Below are 22,346 nucleotides of genomic sequence, written 5' to 3' on the forward strand. Positions count from 1 at the left end.
GTTATACAACCATTGGGAAAGGGGGCAGGAGTCCGACTAAAAATAGAGGAAAGTGGGGAAAGAGAAGAAGAATTAGAAGAAGAAGGAGAAGAAGAAGAAGAAAAAAAAGAAGAAGGAGAAAAGGGAGAAGGAAAAGGAGAAGGGGAAAGATGGGAGAAAAGGGAGGAGGAATGAGAGAAAAGGATAACGGGAAAAAATCAGAAAAGGTGTAAATGCTTCGATATATAGAGAAAAGATGGATGTAAATAAGTATATTCTGAGTTTGTTGATTTTGGTGCGACAATATAAACTCATTAATCTCATTTCTGACCGATTACCAATTATTATTGTTTTATTTCAAGGTAAGGAAATGGGAAAATAAAATGATTTAGTAAAAACTGCATTTGATCCCGACGTGATTTGAACACGCAACCTTCTGATCTGGAGTCAGACGCGCTACCGTTGCGCCACGGAATCAAGTTGAACACCTGTGAAATAGTTCTCATCTTCAGCAGACAATGACCATGGGACAGTGACATGATGTAATGTTTGTCCATATTTCTTAATCCTGTATGATTTTGAACAAAATATACCGTTATAAAATTCCAATATAGTTTTTTGTCTTTAGTCGTTTTTAACTTGTTTAAACTGTATCATTTCAGGTATAGTTTATGACCTTGTTATCCTTATCAATATAAATTAAAATAAATGTTTTGTTTGATAAGAGTTGGGCCCTTGGAAATCGCAATCTAAATGTTATGCAACCATTGGGAAAGAGGACAGGAGTCTTACAAAAAATGGAGGAAAGTGGGAAAGAGAAGAAGAAGATAAAGAAGAAGAAGGAGAAAAAAAGAAGGAGGAGAATGATAGGGAAAAGGAGGAGGAATAGGAAAAAAGCGCAAAAAACCCGAAAAGGTGTATATGTTTCAATATAAATAAAATATGGATGTAAACATGTATCTTCTGAGTTTGTCTGTTTTGTTGCGACAACATAAATTCATTTCTGACCGATGACCAATTATTATTGTTTTATTTCAAGGTAAGGAAAGAGTAATAAAATGATTGAGTAAAAACTACGATTGATCTCGACGTGATTCGAACACGCAACCTTCTGATCTGGAGTCAGACGCGCTATATACCGTTGCGCCACGGAATCAAGTTGATCACCTGTGAAATAGTTCTTATCTTGATCAAAAAGTAAAATGATGCAATGTTTGCCATTCTTTCCTAGGTGATTTTGAACAATACACCGGGAGAGGGGGGCTATAAAATTGTTCATACGCAGTATAAAAACACGTTGTTTAAGCCTGTTACTTTAACAAGTTGTTTAATCTTTTTAGTTTAAACAACAGTAGTTGTTAGTGTTACGGGCATAGACAACTTACTTAAAATTTCGAAAAGCGTTTTAGAGTGAAGTTAAGAGCGACCTTTAGATCGACTGGTAATCATTTTTTACGTGCTAAACAATTGCCAGTGAACATTTTGGTGTATTCCACCACAAGAAATGATAACCAGTCGTTCACTCTTAACTTACGAACAGCTTTATGAAACAGCCCCGGTATCCGTCAAAAGTCCAATACAATGTCTGAATGAAAATCTTTTAAAATAGTGAATCATTTTGAAAATTGTTATTTCCCTTACAACAATAATTTACATCCTAACGACAAAATGTAAAGTTAATGTTTTGTCTGAAAAAAAGTGCCGCCGCTTGAAAATCACAATTCCTGATGTTCTAAAAACGAATGGGAAAGGGGACAGAAGAATAACAAAAAGGGAGGGGTAGGGGAGAAATAAGAAAAAAAGGAGGAGGATAACAAGAAAAGGGGGAAAAGAAGGATGAAGAGAAGACAACGTACAGAAAAATAAGAAAATGGGCCTATGTTTCTATTCAAAGCAAACATGAATGTTAACATTTCTATTTCTGAGTTTGTCGATATTGTGTTACTATAAAAATTCATTTCTGTCCAATGCCTTTTCTAGGTTACCCAATCAAACAATCTTTGTACCTATTCATAAATCCGTGCGATCTGATTATTGTGTCTATTATTATGTAATTTGGGATCTTGATAGGCCTTTGAATAAATAAACTTTGTCTGAATTAGCCTTATCATTCTAGTGCACGTGTCATTTTCTAAGTGAAATGTGTTCATTTTTTTCATATCTTTTTTTGGCATGGAATATAAAGCAAATAATAAACTTTAGTTTATAGATGAGACAACGATCACTCGGCGATTAATGTAAACACTATCTTCCCTCAGCTTCAATTGATAGCTATATCCATTATCACCTCTGATATGATAGTTTGTCTTTTAATTTTCATCAATTGTAATTACTTGCTGTCTCTCTACCTTCTACAAAGCGTTTTCACCCATCGATCAACCCATCTTCCATCCTTCCATTATCTATCAATTTATTTTCTATGTCCATTTTGGTTCCAAATACATCCGTCCTTCATTTTGTCCATCCATCTTTCTGAATATTCATAAATTCATTGCATATGTCTTTACATCAATTCCCAAGTACTCATTCTACATAATAAACCAGCAGACCAAGTTTTGCTAAAACCATACCTATCAGTAATAGTTTGCACACCAACACACCACAATCCAGAATAAACATGCATAATAATTCATAAGCAGCACTCTTCACTGACCATTCTTTTTCTTTTTACTTCAAATTACTGGCTTGATAACGACACACAGAAAACAGAGATAGACAATAGACATTTGTTTAATTTTAACAATAGAAACTTGCTTTATTACCTCATTGAACAGTAACAAGGCTCAAACTCTTATAAAATTCTGAATACTGACAAAGTTCCTATTTCCCTCCTCCACAATGTAAATATGTTTATATTTACTGCAAATATTATCAAAATTGTACTGTGACACATTTAAAGTACTTTATATCCTTCAAAGTATATTATACATAATCATTCACATTAGTGCTTGAACCAGGTGTTTGAATATTTGACAAAAGTGACACTTCATTCTTGAAAATAAGTAGACAGAAAGGATGAAAATGTTTTTATAGTAGTAAATAATATAATAATTCTGTTTGAATTGTGATAATACGATAATGCAATATGGCTACTTTAAACAGATTTCAGTGCAGTAGTGTATATTTGCTGTGAGGAATTATGAGAGAGAATTATTAAATGGAGATAGACAGAAAGAGAGAGTACTTTGGTCAAAATATATATTGTAAGACATATAGCACATATCTACTTAAAACAGAGATAAAACATTGAACAAATTAACCAATTAGTTATCTTACGTACATGTATTTTAATATTTTCAAAGGCCAAATATTCATGAAATAAAAAAATCATGTATTTTCAAAGGCCAAATATTCATGAAATAAAAAATCATGTGCAAAGTTGAAGACATTGTTGTGAATGAATGGAAAGAACTTGATAATGTTACAACAAAATTATATGATGTTATGAATGTATCTATAATCAGAACTGTGTTATGCAATATTAGTGGAGGTTGTTGTGAGAATACATGAAGCCATATATGCTGTACGCTAGCATAAAATAAAAATCTGAATGAACTTTATGAACATATCTACCACTTTGCAATATATTAAAAGCAATCTAAACATTATTCTTATGTTGATAGAATACCGATCTAAGTAGATTTTGTTTTGGGAATTCAAATATTTACTATCATATCATGAGATATACTGAGAATGAAATCTTCAAAGATTGTCATTATTTATGCAGGAGAGAAAATACCAACTTAGACAAACTCACAAAGAATGCCCATTTTGGCTCTGACTACCTGGGATGTCTTTTTAAAGGGAAATGAATTTAGACACTTTTATTGTAAGCCAAGAAAATCTTAGAAGTATTTTACTGACAGCATTAAGAAAATGAGGGCTGAGAAGAAAAATAAAAAAATTATGAAATTAAAAAATGTAAAATCCCTAAAGGCAATCAGAAACATATTGGTCAACATCAGAGATAAAATAGAGAAATTGATTTATATAATGTTTCACTTCAGATTTTCAAAGCCTTATGTGTAAGAGGTAACCAGAAAATAAAGCCGATCAAAGCATCTCTCCTGGGAAATGAAGACAGAGCAAATATCAGGTCTTCATTGATGTACATCTTTTCAGTTGGTATTTCAAGTATTCATGACTGTTTGAAAATTTCTTCTCAAATTGTGAAATTTTCACTAACATTCCTCTGAGATTTTATACTTCTGATTTGGAGGGTATGTAAATTTGGGGTTTTATTTTCATTTAAAATCAGATTATAAAAGAAAAAGAACATTGTTTCAACACTGTCCCCATATAAAATATAAGTTGTGCAACATTTGATAAAAAAAAATATCTCATTGGTCAATGAATACACATAACATTAAGTTTCATAAATCTTAAAATACACAATACATATCTTACATCAGTGCTATTGCATGGCATGTTACATTAAAAGTGGGCACTAATTAACTTTGGACTTCATAATAAATACATTAAAAGCACTACATAAAAACAAGTGACATTTATAAATAACTTTATATAAACAGATTGTCATCTTCAATACATGTAGTACAAATTCATCAAAATATCCACATCTTTTCAGATGGAAATATAATCTTGCAAAATTGTGATCTATTCAGCTCTTCATACTTTGATAATAACAAGAAACATCAAGGCATATTTCAAATATAAAACAGGATAGAATAGACGGACAGTTTTACTAAGTGCCAAGTGCAATATAACATCTTTTTGTCTCACACTATCCTATGATTGAAAAACTGGTTACATTTTCAAACAGTGGAGCTAGGAATGAGGGGTGCAATATATTATATTACATCACCTTTAATAGTCAGACCTCTCGTGTCAAATTGAACTCTAAATCATAGCTACAAAAAGATTAAATACAAAAGTATGGGTATATCAAATTCAAGAAAGATGAATATTAAGGTTGATTTGGTGAAATTAACTAATTTGGTATCAAAGAGTACTCAAATCTTAGAATACAAGGAATGGCAAAAAATCTTCATAATATAAAACAGGAATGCACAAAGTTGAACATGCAGTACTCGTGAATTTGTTTTAAGTACGAGAGTGCTGAATAATCACATATACATGAATACATATATTTGAACAATAACTGACAAACTATTTGCTTGGCATTAAATAAAACATCTTGCAACAATATAACAATAACTTTGGAATAAGGCATTACACAAACTCTTCTTGTGTTAGAGAGGCTTGGAGGACGATTTTGCCATTGGTTTCATGTAGCTGTGCAATGTCTTTGAACACTCCGACAAGATTATCAAACCTAGGTCCCCATCCTAAGAGTCTTTCCAAGCTCACATCACCATTGGTCTTTTCTTTTCTAGAATGTCCATTCTCATCCTCTGAGGTAAAGAGTGTGCTCAGCGAGCCTCCGCGTGAATCGAGTCGTTTCTGCTTGAGGGCGCCGTTCACATGAGGGAGCACGCTGTCCTCTGCATGCTCGATTTCAGCGAGTTTATCGAGTATTGCAGCCTCTGTGCTGTTGAACACTCCATGTTTCCCGTACTCCGAGTCCATCTCAGAGCAGGTAAAAGAGTCATTTGTATCATCTGATGTAGAATCAGGAGGTTCCAGCAAACGTGATGGATCAACAGGAGTATCGTGGGGGCGCTCTCCACCATGAACTTGACTACTGTTGGACGATAGGTCTTCAAGAGTGCTAGCATGGCTACCTGACATAAGGTCAGGCCTTGCTGTGTTAAGCTGAGCTACTTCCTCGGCTGTCAACCCTACAACCAAGGGGCTCTTACTAGTCCTTCCCTTTGAATGTGACTGACTTTTTCCCTCATGCGACAGAGGTGTTGTCATTCTTGTTGGTTTACCCCCACTTCGGAGACTGCTCACGTCCGAGCGATGGGCTTGACTGCGTAACTCGCTCTGGAAGCTACGATCTGAGTTGACTGGGCTGCTAATGTTTCTAGCAGGAGTTGCACGACCACTGCTTGGGATGGATCCCATTCGCAGTGTCGGATTTGTACTATAATTTGAATGCAGTCCTGGGCTGTGTCTTAATAAGGCATTGTGATTATCTAATGGAGTACTGTGTGCTAGGTCATTTCCTAATGGGATCTGATTATGAGAGCCAATGCTGACTGGACTGAGTCTGGCTGGGGAAGCTTGGATTCTTGCAAGCATTGGGTTCTGATTCTGTCTATGCTTTTTCTTTCTACGATTCCTATTTCCTTGGTCATGAAAGTGCTTATAATGATAAGGAACATCTACATCTGATGCGGCTAAACTACTGGCATTTTCAAGATCATAGTGCTCTGCTCCATCAAATCCACGAGGGTGAAGCGTTTCCATTTCAAGATTGACATGTTCTCCTGTATCATTTTCCATCATCAGGGAATTACTTGAAGGGTTGCTGTTATTTTGCTGCATGGCCATGTTCTGCTCAATGATATCCGGAGTCTGGCGATGGATCAAGCCAGAAACATTCACTTTCCCATCAGGTCCTATCATCGTGGCCTCATCAAAGGTATCTCCTAGGAATCCTGGGTTGACGGACGAGGACAAGGCAGAGACCTTAGGATCCTGTAAACCAGCTTGCTGTTGGGCCTGCTTCTGCTTCATGCTGCCTCTTCTCCTGCGGATGAGGTAAACCATCGCAAGAATGACCACGACCAACAGGAGCACAACCACTATCGGAATCACAATTTTCAGGATGTCTGGTCCATCTGCTTGTTGAGGGCCTGTTCCTTTATCACAGTAGTCACCGCTGTATCCATCAGCACACTGACAGATTACAGATCCTGAGCCATCAGAGCAGACACCTCCGTTTTGACACACATCAGGTGAGCATGTCACTGGCACACAGGAGTAGTAGGTTCCAGAGGGAATGCACTTCTCACCCTGGTTGCATGGATTGAGGGCACATAGATCTGCAGGGGAGCACCCATCACCGGTACCAGCTGAAGGAACAGCTTCAAACCTCTGAGAGTCACCATCTAGAGGGAGCCCTTCATCGTTCATCTGGAAACCATCAAGACAGCCAGTGAAGCCTAAAAATTGGGAAGAAAGGAGAAATGAATTTTAGGATCAGATATCACTGAAGAAAACTCAAAATTTACAGGTTCTATTTTTTCTCATCGATCAGTATGAATCGATTTCCAATCCATTGAATTAAAATTTACTATTCAGAACTATTTTGATAAAGAAAATGAAATTCACTGGAAGATGAAATATATGATCAAATTAAAACTGACTTCAAATTCCTCAAAATTAACATTCAGTTGACTCTGCAAGCCAATAGATGTGAACAACTGAACTCCAATTATATCATAAAATTTTGGAGCATAGGCATAAATAGATAACAAATTATCAAAATAATCCTAGTTTACATCTTTCTTGTTAATTAACAGCTAATGCAATCCAAGACTTCTTACCTTCAATGGTCCTGCCATCGATCACAAGTGGCATTTCTGTACCACTCAGAGCCATTCCAGTCAATCCCAGTCCAGTGAACTGATGAGGGTTAGCAAACATGGCTGACTTTGGAGCATCATCAACAGTCAATGTGACCTGTCCACCTGATGATGTCAGAGTGATGTTGTGCCATGCCCCATTGGTCAGGGAGGATGATGGGATGTTGATGATTTGTCCGCTGCTGGAAGAGCCAGTCCCGTAGCTGTACATGACAGAGCCATTGGTGAGCTAAAAGGAGAAAGAGAAAGAAGGTGAATGTCTCATGGAACCACGTGAACTAAACCCATTGGGTATTATTCCAAAATATTAGATTAAGTTAACCCTGATTTAACTTAGACCACACTTTTGACTAAGTGCCAGTTATCTAAATCATCTTGTGAAAAGTTGTCCAAATATGTTTTTTTCTCTCTCTTTATATATACATGGAGAAATTTCCTTTTCTTTCTTTTGTAATTGGTTTTTAACGTAAAATAAATGAAATGGAAAGACACAGATAGCATCAGTATACAACGAATGTCAATTAATTCTTTAGTACATTACCTTTTTCATGAAAGCTGAATGAGGAAGACAGAACCTTTTGGAAGAAACCCAGGCTTAATTATCAATTTTGAAATAATTGTAATATGTATGTATTGAGAACTAGGAAACAAAGATTTACAATTCCCATCAAAAGTAAATCTAAACAAAATAGACATGCAGAATAGAATATATCTTTTTAAATGAAATGTATATTAAGGAAGAAATTCCTTTAATCCTTCAATGCTTCAGCACCTCATCAATGTATTGCTACAAAATCATTAAAAAAAAAGTTTGCAATTTTAGAGACACCATAGAATCCTACCTGTAAGGTTGTGAACTCTGCATCAGAGGTGACGTAAAGCAGAAGACCATCCCTAACACCAGTCCTAAAGGAGAGACTAAGTGATTCTGACCCACTAGCCCTCCTCCTCCTCCTCTTGGCCAAGTTCTTAGCATCATCCAGAAGAGCCTGACGCTTGTAGTCCTCTTTCACCCTGTAGTCCACGCGGCCGCCGCCTCCAAAGGATACAGAGTTCACGTCTGGGAGGAGTGGTGAAATGAAAAGATGACAATGACATATCATTACAATTACAGATTAATAAATGCATAATCTTACCCCAACATGAGACAGCTAAGTTATAACAGTTCTGTAATGTAAACAATACACACTTATCAACATTTTTCCTGAAAAACAGATTATGAAAATACTTACCTGATTTTCTTATTTACGAGATAACTCATACATCTACTTGATTTGCTAGTTCAGCCCTCTGGACTGCCATACCCGAATAGAACTCCCAAGGATTTAAAAAGCGCGAGCGCGCCCTCTCCCGTTCAGGCTTACTACCCATGATCACCGCGCAATTAGCGTCCATCTTCCTCACCTTTCGCAAGCCCATACGTTGAAACATGTTGCTACGCAAGGCGGAGGGTCGGTGGGAGGGTATCAAGTAGATGTATGAGTTATCTCGTAAATAAGAAAATCAGGTAAGTATTTTCATAATTTACTTCAATAACTCCATACATCTACTTGATTTGCTAGACCAGCACGGACTCAAACCGTAGGGAGGCATGTTTTCAATTGTAAGCCTAAGAAAATTTAAAAGAAAAAACAAAAACAACGAAATTTAGGGAGAGGGGGAAAAAGCCGCAGCTGCTTTAAGCGCCGAAGCAGCAAATCTCGCCTCGCTGGACGGAATGTCCTTCAAGTAGAAAGAAGTGAAGGAGTTAGTTGAGCGCCAAAAGGCGGCCCTCAAAAATGTCCTCGAGAGGAATGCCCTGTATACTCAGGAATACTAAGTATCATGGGCCCTCGGCCTAGTGTCAGGAGAACAACATCACCTGCTGACTAGAGCGTAAGAATCGAAATTTGTTGAAAATTTCAACAAGAATCGTGATCGGAAAACTGAAGCTTTTAAGGTTCAGTAAGTGATCAATCGACCAATCTGAGAAGGCGAGATATCTCAGAACCCCTACCGAAATTTAAGCGTGCCGCTTGCTAGTAACTAGCATGCGACTAGCAGGGCACTCGCTTAATAAGCGAGTGCATGCTAGCGAACAGTCCCTGCTCGCTAAAAGATCGCTTAACTATTACTCTGCACGCATATCACACGCTTATTAAGCTAACCGCATGCTAGTTACTAGCATGCCGCAAGCTTGCGCAAGCTAGTCGCACGCTTCCCGCAAGCTTGGAAATTTCTGTAGGGGAAGCCTCCGCGTGGGAGAAAGCGCCCAGAATTCGATATCTGTCTCAAATGCGTGAGGGCAGAAATCTGCAGAATTCTGATAGAGAGCTGTGGTAAAAAGTTACTAGCGGTCCGAAGGGGACCAGGAACGACGGAGAGTAGGGATTTAGGAAGAAAACCACTCGTAAGGCAGACAAGGGTCGAGAAAGCGACTGAGTGCCATCCTGTTAATAAGGAATGCCGCGGACATGTTGCCTATGTAGAATAGAGCAGTCTGGTCAAAACAGCTCAACCGGGCGTGTCAGGGATACAGCGCGGTACACATCACGACAAAAGTGTGTTAGACCGAGTGATCGAGAGAGAACTCAGGATCCCCTTTCTCCCATACTGATTGAAGCACCCATCTGAGGGTGCAGTGCCCGCGGTGGAAGAGGTGGCTTGGCTCAAGCCACCATCGCCGAGAGAGCCCGTGAGGCTAGGCTGCGATGGCTGTCCGCTGGGCGGGGGAATCCCTAGCAGCAGCAAGTGTACGCCAGAGGGAGCTGGCGAAAAAAAATCTGTCACGATATTACGTGTAAACGACCATCAAGAGATGCTCTAAACGAACAGACATCGCCAGATATGATACCTCAACCGTTACGTTCCCAACGGAATCGAATGAGGTAGCAACGGCCCTGTCCTATCAAGTTAGAGACGGAAACTGGCTAAGAGTGTCGAAGTCCTCGCTTGAAGAAACAAGCGAAGGAGACTTGAGGAAGTAATCACGAAATTTCCATCAGTCTGCGGTGAGAACCAGTTGTTTATGAAAACAGTCACAAGGCCTGTTTCTCAGGTGATCGTAAGAGCGAGCACCGCCGGCGCCGGTTGCGGCAGCGTGGAACAGTCCGATATCGGTAAGATAAGGAGCTCCAAAAAGCTGCGGGGGGCGGCAAAAATGACGCCCTAAGCAGCGGGGGATGAGAATCTAAATTTCTAAAAGAAGAACTCCAGTGAAGTAAATCACTTACATGGAGAGGCTCATCCACAGTCGGCCCGAGAGAAGGCGGGTCGTAGTGATCGTGGTTAGGAAGGCATAAGCATACATCCATCCACTGTTACATCATCCTCGGTCGTGCGGTGACCCTGGCCACATGCCTTGCATGGAAGGGGGATGAAAGCAGCATGCGGGGCGACTCGAGTGTGCCGTGAAAAAATTTCTAAGAAAGAAGCCGATTCGACTAACGGGCACGGTAAAGACATCCACCGTAGACCACTCCGCACAAGGAGGGAGCGGCGGAGACGCCGCAAGATTGACCCACATAGAGGGCAGTCTATAAGATAGACAGTTAGAGCTCGACCGATGGTCTGGCGGTGTACAGTTTGGTGTGAACTCGCCGACCCGGTACGGTGGGTGTGCCCAGAAAGTAGGCATAGAATGCCGACAGAGAATCCTGGGGCTTTAAACAAGTTTGAACGCACGTACATAGCCAACAATCTCATGAGATGTACGGCGGTTACTTTCCTCCGAGATGATGTTTACCCAACCGGGAAAGACTCGGGGAACAGCTGTGAATGTCAACAGGAGGGATATCTAGCATATGAAAAGCTGATTCCTTCCACGTATTCGGTGCGGGTGCTGCCGGCGGTGTCCGGGGGGACGACCGGTGATGGCAGCTCGGGCAGGGTTCGTACGAGCCGCCCGAATACGAGACAAATAGGTTAACATAACCATAATGCACCGGGTGGTGAAGGCATAGCGATTATTAAGCACAGGAGAACTTTTAATCGCCGTGACATTCAGATCCGATATACATACTCATAAGCTCGGAGAGCTATGAGATAGTGAGACATACCGCTGAGCGGTGATGGTGCTCATATCAGAGTCGCCCTCTCTTCAGCGGCGATCGCTGGAGAACGGGTGTCTGTACTAGCCCTGACTCTGGCGTTGCAAGGGTAGGAGCTAAGTAAGACAGGGCACCCTTACTTTCGAATAGAAAGTGAGGTTCAGGCCAGAAAAGCGACGGTCCCGTCGCCTGGGCGGACGGTCCGCGGACGTGATAGGTTGTCCTCTCAAAGCAGCCAAACATTCTCACGAGAGAAGTGCGGCATGCGGTATGTAAGAGATTCATACCTCCAATCTACGGGCCCGCTTAGGGGGAAGAATGGAGAGAGTTACCGCTGAAGGAGTCATCGCCGTATGTGAGCTTGACGTAGAGGGCGAATTCGGGAGTACCTGCATAATAATCGCCCCCCCCCTGCCTCTGCCTTCTCGCTAGCCTCGAGAGGCTTGAAAATTTCGAGACGGCGGCGCCGGAGCCTGGCGCTTCCGGGCAGCAGCAGAGCGGGGGTGGGTTTACACCCACGGAGCTGGCGGCTTCCTCGTCGTAGGAGCCGCCTCGTCTAGAGCGACCCCGTCACTCTCCGAGACCCCCAATTCGGCCGATTGAGCTCGGAGCGCCTGAAGAGGCGGGGCGAGAAAATATGGACTCCCTTGCTTCATCAATACCCCCGCTCGGAGGGTAGATGTGAGGTAGATACTTGTCAAGCAGCGCCTGAGCGCTTACTGAAAAGTCGACCGCGGGATAGGGGTTGTCCTCGTAAAGGGAGTCTCGCTCTATGGACTGAACCGGGGGGTTGTCCAGTAAGCGCCGGGGTGGCCCCGCGTGTCGGCTGGGACACGTGCACTGAGATCGACGAAAATGTTGGAAAGCACACGCGATCTTGGGGCACCCGGTTAGTCGGTGCACTGGCTGGCGATTTAACAGAATCGCTCGAGGATTTCCCGGGTGTCTGGTGGTTATTGCCCACTTGTCTCGCTTGATGCTCAGGGGCATCAGCGGGGTGAGTAGACGTCGAGGGTGGGGTGAACCCGCACTACCCGAAAGCAGAATGTAGCAGCATGAATAGCTGTGACATCTGACCACCGACACAAGGGTCTGAAGGAGGGACGCCCATGGCAACAGGGCTGGCCGACCTCACCTTCGACCTCTTCTTCTTCGCGGCCTCCGCCGGAGTGGCCGGGGCAGAAGAAGGCACAAGAGGCACGGGTGATTTCTTACGATTTGCCGCCCCTGGCAGGGCGGCCGTCAACAACGAAACTTCACCCGAATCTGACGGGGTCAGATTGTGGTCACAGTCTGATGTGTGACGCCTCTCGCGGTAGCAGAATGTAGCAGCATGAATAGCTGTAACATCTGACCACCGACACAAGGGTCTGAAGGAGGAACGCCCATGGCAGCAGGGCTGGCCAACCTCTCCTTCGACCTCTTCTTCTTCTTCTCTTTCTGCGGGCTCCGCCGGCGTGGCCGGGGCAGAAGAAGGCATGAGAGGCACGGGTGATTTCTTACGATTTGCCGCCCCTGGCAGGGCGGCCGCCGACAATGAAACTTCACCCGAATCTGACGGGGTCAGATTGTGGTCACAGCCCGATGTGTGACGCCTCTCGCGGTAGCAGAATATAGCAGCATAACATGTATGACTGTAACATCTGGCCACCGATAAGAGGGTCTGAAGGAGGAATGCCCATGGCAACAGGGCTGGCCGACCTCTCCTTCGACCTCTTCTTCTTCTTCTTATTTTGCGGGCTCCGCCGGCGTGGCCGGAGCAGAAGAAGGCACAAGAGGCACGGGTGATCTCTTACGATTTGCCGCCCCTGGCAGGGCGGCCGCCAACAACGAAACTTCACCCGAATCTGACGGGGTCAGATTGTGGTCACGATCAGATTGTGGTTACAGTCTGTGTGACGCCTCTCGCGGTCAGGGGCTGGGCGATCTCTCCCGATGCTGTCAACGGAGGACGACTTATACGACAGAGATCCTGACCTGTGCCGGGGGGAGAGAACCGCACTCTCCCTCCGGACTTCTGGTGACCCGGTAGCCGGTGGGTCGCATAGCCCTATGGGTGCTGCGGCGGCAGGACCTAGTTTAGGCTTGGAAGCCTTGGCTACCACTTTTTCCTTTGTCCGAGACCGTGGCACCACAGTCTCGGCCTTCCTTCTCTTAGCATCCGACCGCAAATTCGGAATGCTGATCGACGCACCCTCATACTCACCGCCGCTGGGCGCTCACCGCGGCGTCCCTCCTGCTCGCCTGGAGGCGGCCGACTTCTGTAACTTGCAATCGGGACGGTCCCCGTGGAGGGCACCAGGTCCTCTGGGGCTGTGTTAGTCCCATTCAAAGATACCTCTCTCTACCCTGAAAAAGGAAAAACAAGAATTTTTTTTTTTTTTTACAAAGATCTCGCTTAGATTAAAAGTGGAGACCGGAGTGGTCTTTCCCTCCTCCTAAAAGGAGTTTGTTTGAGCAAACAGAACAAAACAAGAGGGGAGGGGTAGGGAGGAAGAAGAACCTAAGAATAGTTTAGGTATCTGCCTGTAAGAAAATAAAAAGGAGGTCGGAGACTTTGAAAAAAGAAACTCCTACAAGGTTCCCCTACTATATTCTCTTTTTTTTTTTTTGTGCCCGAAGGAAAAATTCGAAACAAAAATTCAAAAATGAATGCAAGTTCAGAAGAGAACGAAGTTTCCACCTGCGAAGAAACACAAAAACAAGCATTTCAGAGCAGGAAGAAAAGGGATTGAGAGACAAATAATTCCAGATAAGAGAAATTTTACGATAATTTCCAAGAGGAAAAAAAAAAAAGTAACCTCCTGTGGAAAGGTAAAGAAATTCAGAACAGGAGGAAGGAGGAACGTCTCTAGTAACGATTCCAAGAGGAAGAACGACACAGTAAATCCTCAAAGGGAATCGTAGAGCCCGCCTGTCGAAATAAAAAAATATATAAGACTAGGAGGGAAGAGGGAATTGAACGAAGAAAACAATTCCGGGACAGGTCAAAAAAAATTTCTAACAGGAAGGAGACCCCACCTGTAGAGAACAAAAAATTTTTTTTTTTTTTTTTTTTTTTTTTTTTTAGGGGGGATTGAATAACCAAACAATCATCAGGTATAATTGCGTAAGCCGAATTAAACAATCCCCGAAGCGTCTGTGAATAAAATATCAATCAAGAAATTTATTCAGAACAGAAGGAAAAGGAATTGAGCTTTAAGATCCGCCTGTGAATAAAATATCAATCAAGAAATTTATTCAGAACAGAAGGAAAAAGGAATTGAGCTTTAAGATCCGCCTGTGAATAAAATATCAATTAGGAAATTTATTCAGAACAGAAAGGAAAGAGAATTGAAGAATTAATCAATCAATAATCAATCGAAAATCTTAATAAATCAATTCCAGAAAGCAAGGAAGGAACAGAGTTGAAGATCCCAACCTGCAAAAAGAAATAACAATAACACCCTCGACAACAAAGTGTAGAGGCTGTCTAGAATTTAATTCAAAAACGGCACCAAAAGCCACCACGCTTTGAACGTGAAGAACAATAACCATGACAGGTGGTGAAGGCTTGCTGCCACGTAGGCAGGCCAAGCCCGGTGCCTCGCGAACGCGCTAGCGATGCGGCGCGACGAGAACTCAAACGTTAGAAAAACAATTTAAGTGTCACCAAAAACACGTCTAAAAAGTCACGCCAAGTGTAAATTCTGAACACAATCTTACACACAAATGGAAAGATTGAAATTAAAAGGGAGAATGCACCACAGATAAGCGAAAATAATATACCAAAGCTCAAAAAGATTTGAGCTCTTAGGAGACTTATCTGAGCACGTCTTGACAGGTGGCTTGCCGAAAGCAAAAGAGGAAGATGGACGCTAATTGCGCGGTGATCATGGGTAGTAAGCCTGAACGGGAGAGGGCGCGCTCGCGCTTTTTAAATCCTTGGGAGTTCTATTCGGGTATGGCAGTCCAGAGGGCTGAACTAGCAAATCAAGTAGATGTATGGAGTTATTGAAGTAAATTTTTAATTATACTAAAAATAAGACTTATTGCTAAATTAACAAAAACATCAACCAATATGCATGTGATATTAAATATAACCTTCTAGTCCAAAGAGGCTCGAAGCATCATTCATCAAAACCATCCCATTCTTCAAGAGCTGGTGTGCATAAAACAAATACATGTCTACAACTAAACTAATTAATATCCCATTATGAGAAAATCTATGACTTGCGAATTCTTCACAATGAAGTTTTCTGGCATAAAGATGAGGTCTTTGATTTTAGATGAAAACTCTATGATTTGTGCCATAAAATCCTTTAACATGTATCAACATAAAGCATCTGATGCTAACCTTCAGTGCATGTTGCTCCTGATGCTTCCTCGTCGCAGTCACACCAAGTCTTCCACCATTCATCCACGCAGACACTCCCATCTGAGCACGAGCTCTCACTGCATCCCTCTCGGACACACCCCTTCACAAGATTGGACTGATCCTGTGCATTGCTCATGCTCAGTCGTTCCCCGTTCACATCGATGCTGTTCATGCAGCCCACAAAGTCTGCCGTAGAGACCTGGGAGGCGCGGGATAGGAGTTCTTCGATGTCGTAGACTCCACCCACAGTGAAGGGGTTGTTATCGAATGCAAGTGATCTGGACAGGAAAAAGGAACAAATGATTTCTTGTGATCAAAAATTTTTCCTTGATCAAAAAAAAATGTAGGTTCAGACATTGTAATGCTTGGACATGTTTACATATATCAAGTCAAGGAGAGCATTTCATGACACAAATAACGAGTGACTTTCACTGACAACTTTGTTGTGAACCAATCAGATGTATGGCTTTCAGTAGCTTATAACAAAAATTCATATGAAATGCTCCCCATGGGGGTTCCATCAATATGACCCTTTGAACAATTGTAATATAGCAAATAACATTGGATTTCCCATCACTTTGAATTGCATCAGTTAGAGTTGATTAACAATAACACTGTAATTGTTAATAAACATTTCAAATGCAAAGTATAATTATTGCAATTACTAAATAAACGTAATAAGATTGGAATCAACAGGCAATAATTGTCCCAACATCAGGAAAACTTCACTACAGTGGTTAATTTTTTCAATAGCTTGTAGCACTGATAAATATATTTAATATAAAATAAGCTGATGAGTAGAAAAATGAAAATGAGACGATGTATTTAAGTATGGAAAGTGTGTCTTCAAAGTGTACTATGCTTACATTGTGGTTTCTTGGGATGCTCTGCATGCATCAGCTGACAAACGAGGGCAGTCTTCATCAAGGATGTTCAGAACAACACTCTGTATGTGTAGATAAGAAGCAGTACAGAAATCAAGTAAAACAAAAAATATTCAATTAAACTATCAAATTGATGTAAGTAAAATACATAACATGTTTTTTCTAAATCATGACCATAATTTCTTGTTTTTATATCAAAATAATCTTTCCTTTATTCTTACATGGAAAAGTATGTTAAACAATTGCTACTTCATGAATTTAGTAGGTATGTTCAAATAACCAATTTCAACAGCTTTGAATGACTTTTGATGCTGTAAATATATCTTTGTAATTCAAACTTGATGGCAATATATATCAAATCCCATTAGAAAATAAAAGGGGTCATTTTGCAGAATCAAATAGAGAAACACCTTATTACAGGTGAATTACAATAAACCCATTCACAAACAAACCAAGATTTATGATGATTGACTCCTAAGCATGTCTGTAAAGTACAACAGCTCAATAAATTATTGAAATATGCAATGTAGCATTTTACAATGTGTAGTAAAATGCTACATTCTATTGTTTCTCTCATTATGTAATTAAATAGAAAGGGAGGAGTCGATACAGTGGAGTACGTGCAAAGATCCATGAACCAGCGTCCGCTGGAGATCAGTAATTAATTACTCTGGGTAATACCGGTAGCTGGGGAACATTTAAACTTTGAACTCAAGTGACCCTGACAGCATTATTTATCACTGAGCTCCTAAACAGGTTTCGCCTGTCACAGATGCAAACAAACAAACAAGATAAAAGATGCAAACGCAAGACGATTTTAGGATGATAGATACTGCCATGATCACGTTGCAATGGAATCAGTTGGCATCTGAGGGAATCTATAGAAGTATGTTGATGATAAGAGCAGCGGTACATGGATACCAAAGGCCACATGGGATATTTTTAAGGGTGAGATATTACGAGATTACATTCGTGTGCTCCGAGACCTCCCCAAGGAACATGACTTCAACTTTAGAATGAGCCAGGAAAACAGGTGCTTAATGTAGTATACACGACACACCAGCATAGGAAGACGACGTTTACAACTGCCTTGGGTAATACACGATTGGCTTCATTAAACTTTAAGATATATAAATTCAAGTCAGGTTTGTCTATTTCTTCAAAAATATATGCGTGTTGCCCAGGTGCCTGGCTCACAGCTGACATTTAGACTGTCTAGAGTTCACATGAATGAAGCAATCAGATTTTATTCTTTCATAAAACCCATGCACAATTTCTCTTAAATACTGCTCTTGATAGGTTGCTGACCTGAAGAAAGCAATGTTTCCTCCAAAAATAATAAGCACAGTTCAGAGCCTTGAAGATGAAATAAAAAAATACTGAAATAGAATGAACTATTCCATTCAAATGAATGCATCTATACTTTAATCTGAAAGATTAGACAAAAAGATTTCTCTGAAATAATAGGTTATCATAAAGGACGTCAAAGGTCAATTTTTTTTGTCATCACTTGAAATGAAGAAATCACATAACAAAGTTTCTAAACCCTAAAGCCATCCTGAAAAGAGTAATTTATTCCTCAAGATTATTCTTTTTTTTCAGCAAGCAAACACTGAGTGTACACCAATGCACAATTAAAGTGGAAGTTCATACACTATTACACCAGGGCCCCACCTCACAAACAAAGAGTTGCAATCGATCTGATCAACCACAACTATGGACGACCAGCAACGTCAACATCTAAAATGCAAATTTGTTCAAAATATTTTCTAGACATGATGTATATTCATACATTCATCATTATCTTAAAGATTTAGTGTTATTCTCTTTGTTTACTAAAGAGATTGTGATATTTCCTGCAGAAACAATGTTGGCATCGATGGATTTTCATATAGTTGAGATTGATTGGATTGTAACTCTTTGTAAGATCAGGGCCAGAAGCAACAAGTTCACCTGAATTCAAAACCTTCCAATGAAACATTTTCCTCTTTGTCCCAATTCAAGTCAAGAACCACTTGATGGCCTACTTAGCTATGAGGGAGGGAGATGATAAATATGGCTATAAAGTACAGTGTTTATTGCAAGTGATGAGTTGAATGCCCGCAATCGGCTACATAAATCATTCTACGCTTCATGTCAGGACACAGCCAGTAAATTTTCTCCCAACACCAGATAAAACCACTGATCAATCGCTTGGTATTGTCACGTTCAAACTTTTTCGTGTCTTTTCCATCTTCGGTCTTTTCATCCCTTTGTTCTAATTCCTGAAACATACACGTAAGCATGTGTAAATAAACTTTGCGGGAATGTCTGACGTCAAGGTTTCCAGCTACTGTCTGATTACCCATAATTCACCTGGCGTAATCCAACAGAAGGATGCTTCCTCAGGTTCAGTGGGATTAATGGATACAGTGAAAGTCAATAACATCAAGTTATCTTTGCAGCAGGAAAAAAATGCACAGGTACTCAGGGCAATATAGCCCCTGAAATGCTTATAAAAGCCCTGGAAAATCCCCACTCATTGCAATGTTAAAGCTTATCTAATGTTGCAGATTTAGGCAGTAAGTCGAAAAAAAATAGATATATTTTTTGCCTGTTTTTCAGACAGCTTTGCTTTAGTACCCACAATGCATCATGTTGATCTGACAAATAGATGTCGAATCATGCAAAGTTGGATTAACAGACAATGCACATGTTAATGTTGAAATCCAGGATTCATCACCTAAAAATCATGTTATCAAAATATTATTCATGGTGTTCAGCCTTTCTGTTTATAAAAATGTTGGATTTGTCCTAATTTTACGATCAAGCAGTAAAGACATTTATCATCTTCTTGACACTTCTAAGCATTACAATCCCTGGGAGGACCTAATTCAAGTAGTTATTCACCCCAAACCAGATATTATCATAAACATCACACCGTGATACAGTCAACTTCAATCTAGAACTCAAGATGCAATGATCTAAAGACATAGTGCAGGGGGGGGGCGATTCACAAAAGGTTTTGTCAGAGATTTTAAATAACTAGTTTGGTATCAGCGAATCAGATGCAAGCATTTACAGCAGCTTAGTCCATGAAAATCACCAACTATTAGTTTCATCCTGAAACGCTCCCAAGAAGGCGCTCGGGCACAGTACATCAATATACTTCAAAATTTTCAAGGGAAATGTGGAACCTTGCACTGGACTTGCCAAAGATAGCAAGAAGTATGAGCAAATTAGGATTCCATATAATAAGGCAAAAGATTAAGTACGATAATAATAACAGTAATGATATGGTAAGAGCATAATGGGTTAATCTATCAACCAAAAATCTATTCAAGGGTGCACAATTTGATCATTATCCAGGTATTAGGAGGGGTACTAAAAGTGTCTGTATCAAATTGTGCCAAATTGTACCATTTCATTCTTCAATAACATTTTCAATGAAATACTCTGTTGCGCTGTTCCGGGGTAAAAAATACCCTCTTTTAAGAATTATATTCGAGATATATAATTCGAAGGTCTATAGGTCTTACTCCAAGCTCTGTTCCATTAAAAAAAAAGAGTTTTCAATACATTATCCCAAATAAAATTTTAAATCTACACATATTTCCAGATATATTGGTTGAATTGACCTTACAACAATGATATGTTGATTTAATTAGTAATAGCATTCAGAGAAAAGGAGAGGTCAAAGGTGAGAAGGCAGACATAAAAAAAATCAAAATTGCCTTTTACCTTGGAGCTTTTCTGCAACAAATGTCACTGACTTTTATTAATTACCGTACTTAATAACATCCGGTGAAATCCTTGCATCTGGGCAAAATTCACTGACCAAATGCCTCATGAAGAACTCCCTTGATCTTCAGAATTTCTTCAAGGGACAAAACTTTTGGCAACAGAATATACCGGCATAGTAAATGTGTCATCGATGAAGAGGAATGAATTGAACTTCAGACAACTGTAAAATCTCAGGGTCCTGGGTCACATGACTTCAGGGAGAATTTTTATTGGTTGGCCAAAGTGACAAGAAGACGACCCCGTGCCTCATAAATCCTGCTTTATTGTTGGTTGGCTGTGGCAGTGGAGGTAGGTATGTCAGGGTATTAAATAGTTCAACTGAACTGTTTAATTTGGTGATGCCTTAAATATGGATCGGAATTCATCTTTGAGATGCCTCTATTATCGTTTAAACAGCAAAGAGGGCATTTTCATGAAATGTATGAGTGATTTTTTTTCAAAGACAAATTTTCTCTTGACCAATCAAATGCAAGGATTTCGGTGGCTGATAACATTCGTCAGTAAAAAAAATCACTTGCAAACTGCCTTATGAAACCTTCCTCAAGATAATCACAGAAACTGATTTACAAACATATTTGATGTTTGATTTTGGTCCTAACTTCAATACCAAGGGTTGTTTTGGGATATAAAGAATTTCCTGACATAGCAACAGACAATGTATGATGATATTACATCTTTCAGGATAGCAGGAAAACTAAACCTGCTGGTTGGAAGAAAGACTTCTTTCCCAATTTTCAGAAATAAAAAGCAAGAAGCTGGTTCTGGACTTCTTGATCGTACTTTGGGAGGAGGAGGGTTCATTTTCTTTTGAAAGGACTCCTACGAACCACAGTATAAACATAAATACATGTATATTCAAAAGCCAAAAGATGCAATTTAATGTGAAATCTTCTGAATCAAATATCATCAAATTTAATTCAAAAGTAACTGAAAGTTTTTTTTTCTTGCAAGCAGAGAAAGCTCCAGTTGTTTTGATGAAGAAGCAAGCAATCTTGATATGGAAACCATATGATGCAGGACCTGCTCGGTGGTCTCTGATCTGGATTGAAATGGGAATCAGTCTAAACAAGACATCGAATGAAAAGATGAACATCTCAGAAGAGATCTTCCTTGACGAAGGCATAAATAATGTCAATACACCGTGGAAAGCAAGAGAAGATGTGATCAATGCTCTGTAAGTCATAGCTGGGGATAGATAAGGATGATTAGACGCAATGCAATAACAACATTTCTGTCCCCAAGATTGAATTTAAAATCTGGAATCTCTTCCGCTTTGTACAATGCACTGATAGTGCTCTCGACCTCTGTTTTGAGGAATGTTACCTTTTTTCTGATTGAGGCTAATCTGCTGAAGTATTAAAAAAATACAAAAAACTGAAGATGATGATGATGACTGCGTTGAGTCTTTTATCACACGGAGAGAGAAGGAGACCACCATAATTCAGAATGATAAATGGAATAAATTGTTCCAGCTGGATTATTTTGAATTATATCTTCAGAAATTACTACCCCTATGCCCCATCCATTACATACCTAATCCCCCCCCCTCACCTCAACACCCCTCCCACACCTGCAAACTTCAGCATCAGTTAATAGCTCTCCTTCCCTCCTCCAAAGTTTTACCACAGATAGAGAAATAGAATACCCTTTTCTGAACCATGTTACGTTAACTGTGCAAAATATGCAGTCTGGGCCAGGATGAAATGAATACCGTTTCCTGACACAGAGTTCATGTTCAGGTACTTCATCATTACCAAAGCAATGATAATTGCCAAAGATATTAGAATGTCTCATATCTACTGTTTTTATAGCCGATGTCTTGACACATCTTCAAGATGAACTCTCACCGATATCGGGA

At 40.3% G+C, this 22,346-nt stretch overlaps 1 protein-coding gene and 2 non-coding genes across 3 annotated transcripts in view; all 3 read right to left on the reverse strand.

The window, feature by feature from the left end:
• Window positions 1–384: 384 nt before the first annotated feature.
• Window positions 385–456, reverse strand: TRNAW-CCA. Its single transcript has one exon. It is a non-coding gene; the product is annotated as a tRNA-Trp (tRNA).
• Window positions 457–1,059: 603 nt separating this feature from the next.
• On the reverse strand, window positions 1,060–1,135 carry TRNAW-CCA. The gene has a single exon. It is a non-coding gene; the product is annotated as a tRNA-Trp (tRNA).
• A 2,653-nt stretch (window positions 1,136–3,788) lies between these two features.
• Window positions 3,789–22,346, reverse strand: part of LOC121412729 (protocadherin Fat 4-like) — a 56,637-nt gene continuing 38,079 nt past the window's right edge. Inside the window, exons 7-11 of the mRNA XM_041605502.1 lie at window positions 16,688–16,767; window positions 15,801–16,099; window positions 8,279–8,496; window positions 7,398–7,665; window positions 3,789–7,013 (exon numbers count right to left, since the gene is read on the reverse strand). Coding sequence (XP_041461436.1) covers window positions 5,173–7,013; window positions 7,398–7,665; window positions 8,279–8,496; window positions 15,801–16,099; window positions 16,688–16,767 — 2,706 coding nt within the window. The 3' untranslated portion in view covers window positions 3,789–5,172. The remainder of the gene's footprint in view (window positions 7,014–7,397; window positions 7,666–8,278; window positions 8,497–15,800; window positions 16,100–16,687; window positions 16,768–22,346) is intronic.

The sequence above is a fragment of the Lytechinus variegatus genome, chromosome 1, assembly GCF_018143015.1.
Source record: "Lytechinus variegatus isolate NC3 chromosome 1, Lvar_3.0, whole genome shotgun sequence".
In the NCBI taxonomy this organism is placed as follows: Eukaryota; Metazoa; Echinodermata; class Echinoidea; order Temnopleuroida; family Toxopneustidae; genus Lytechinus; species Lytechinus variegatus.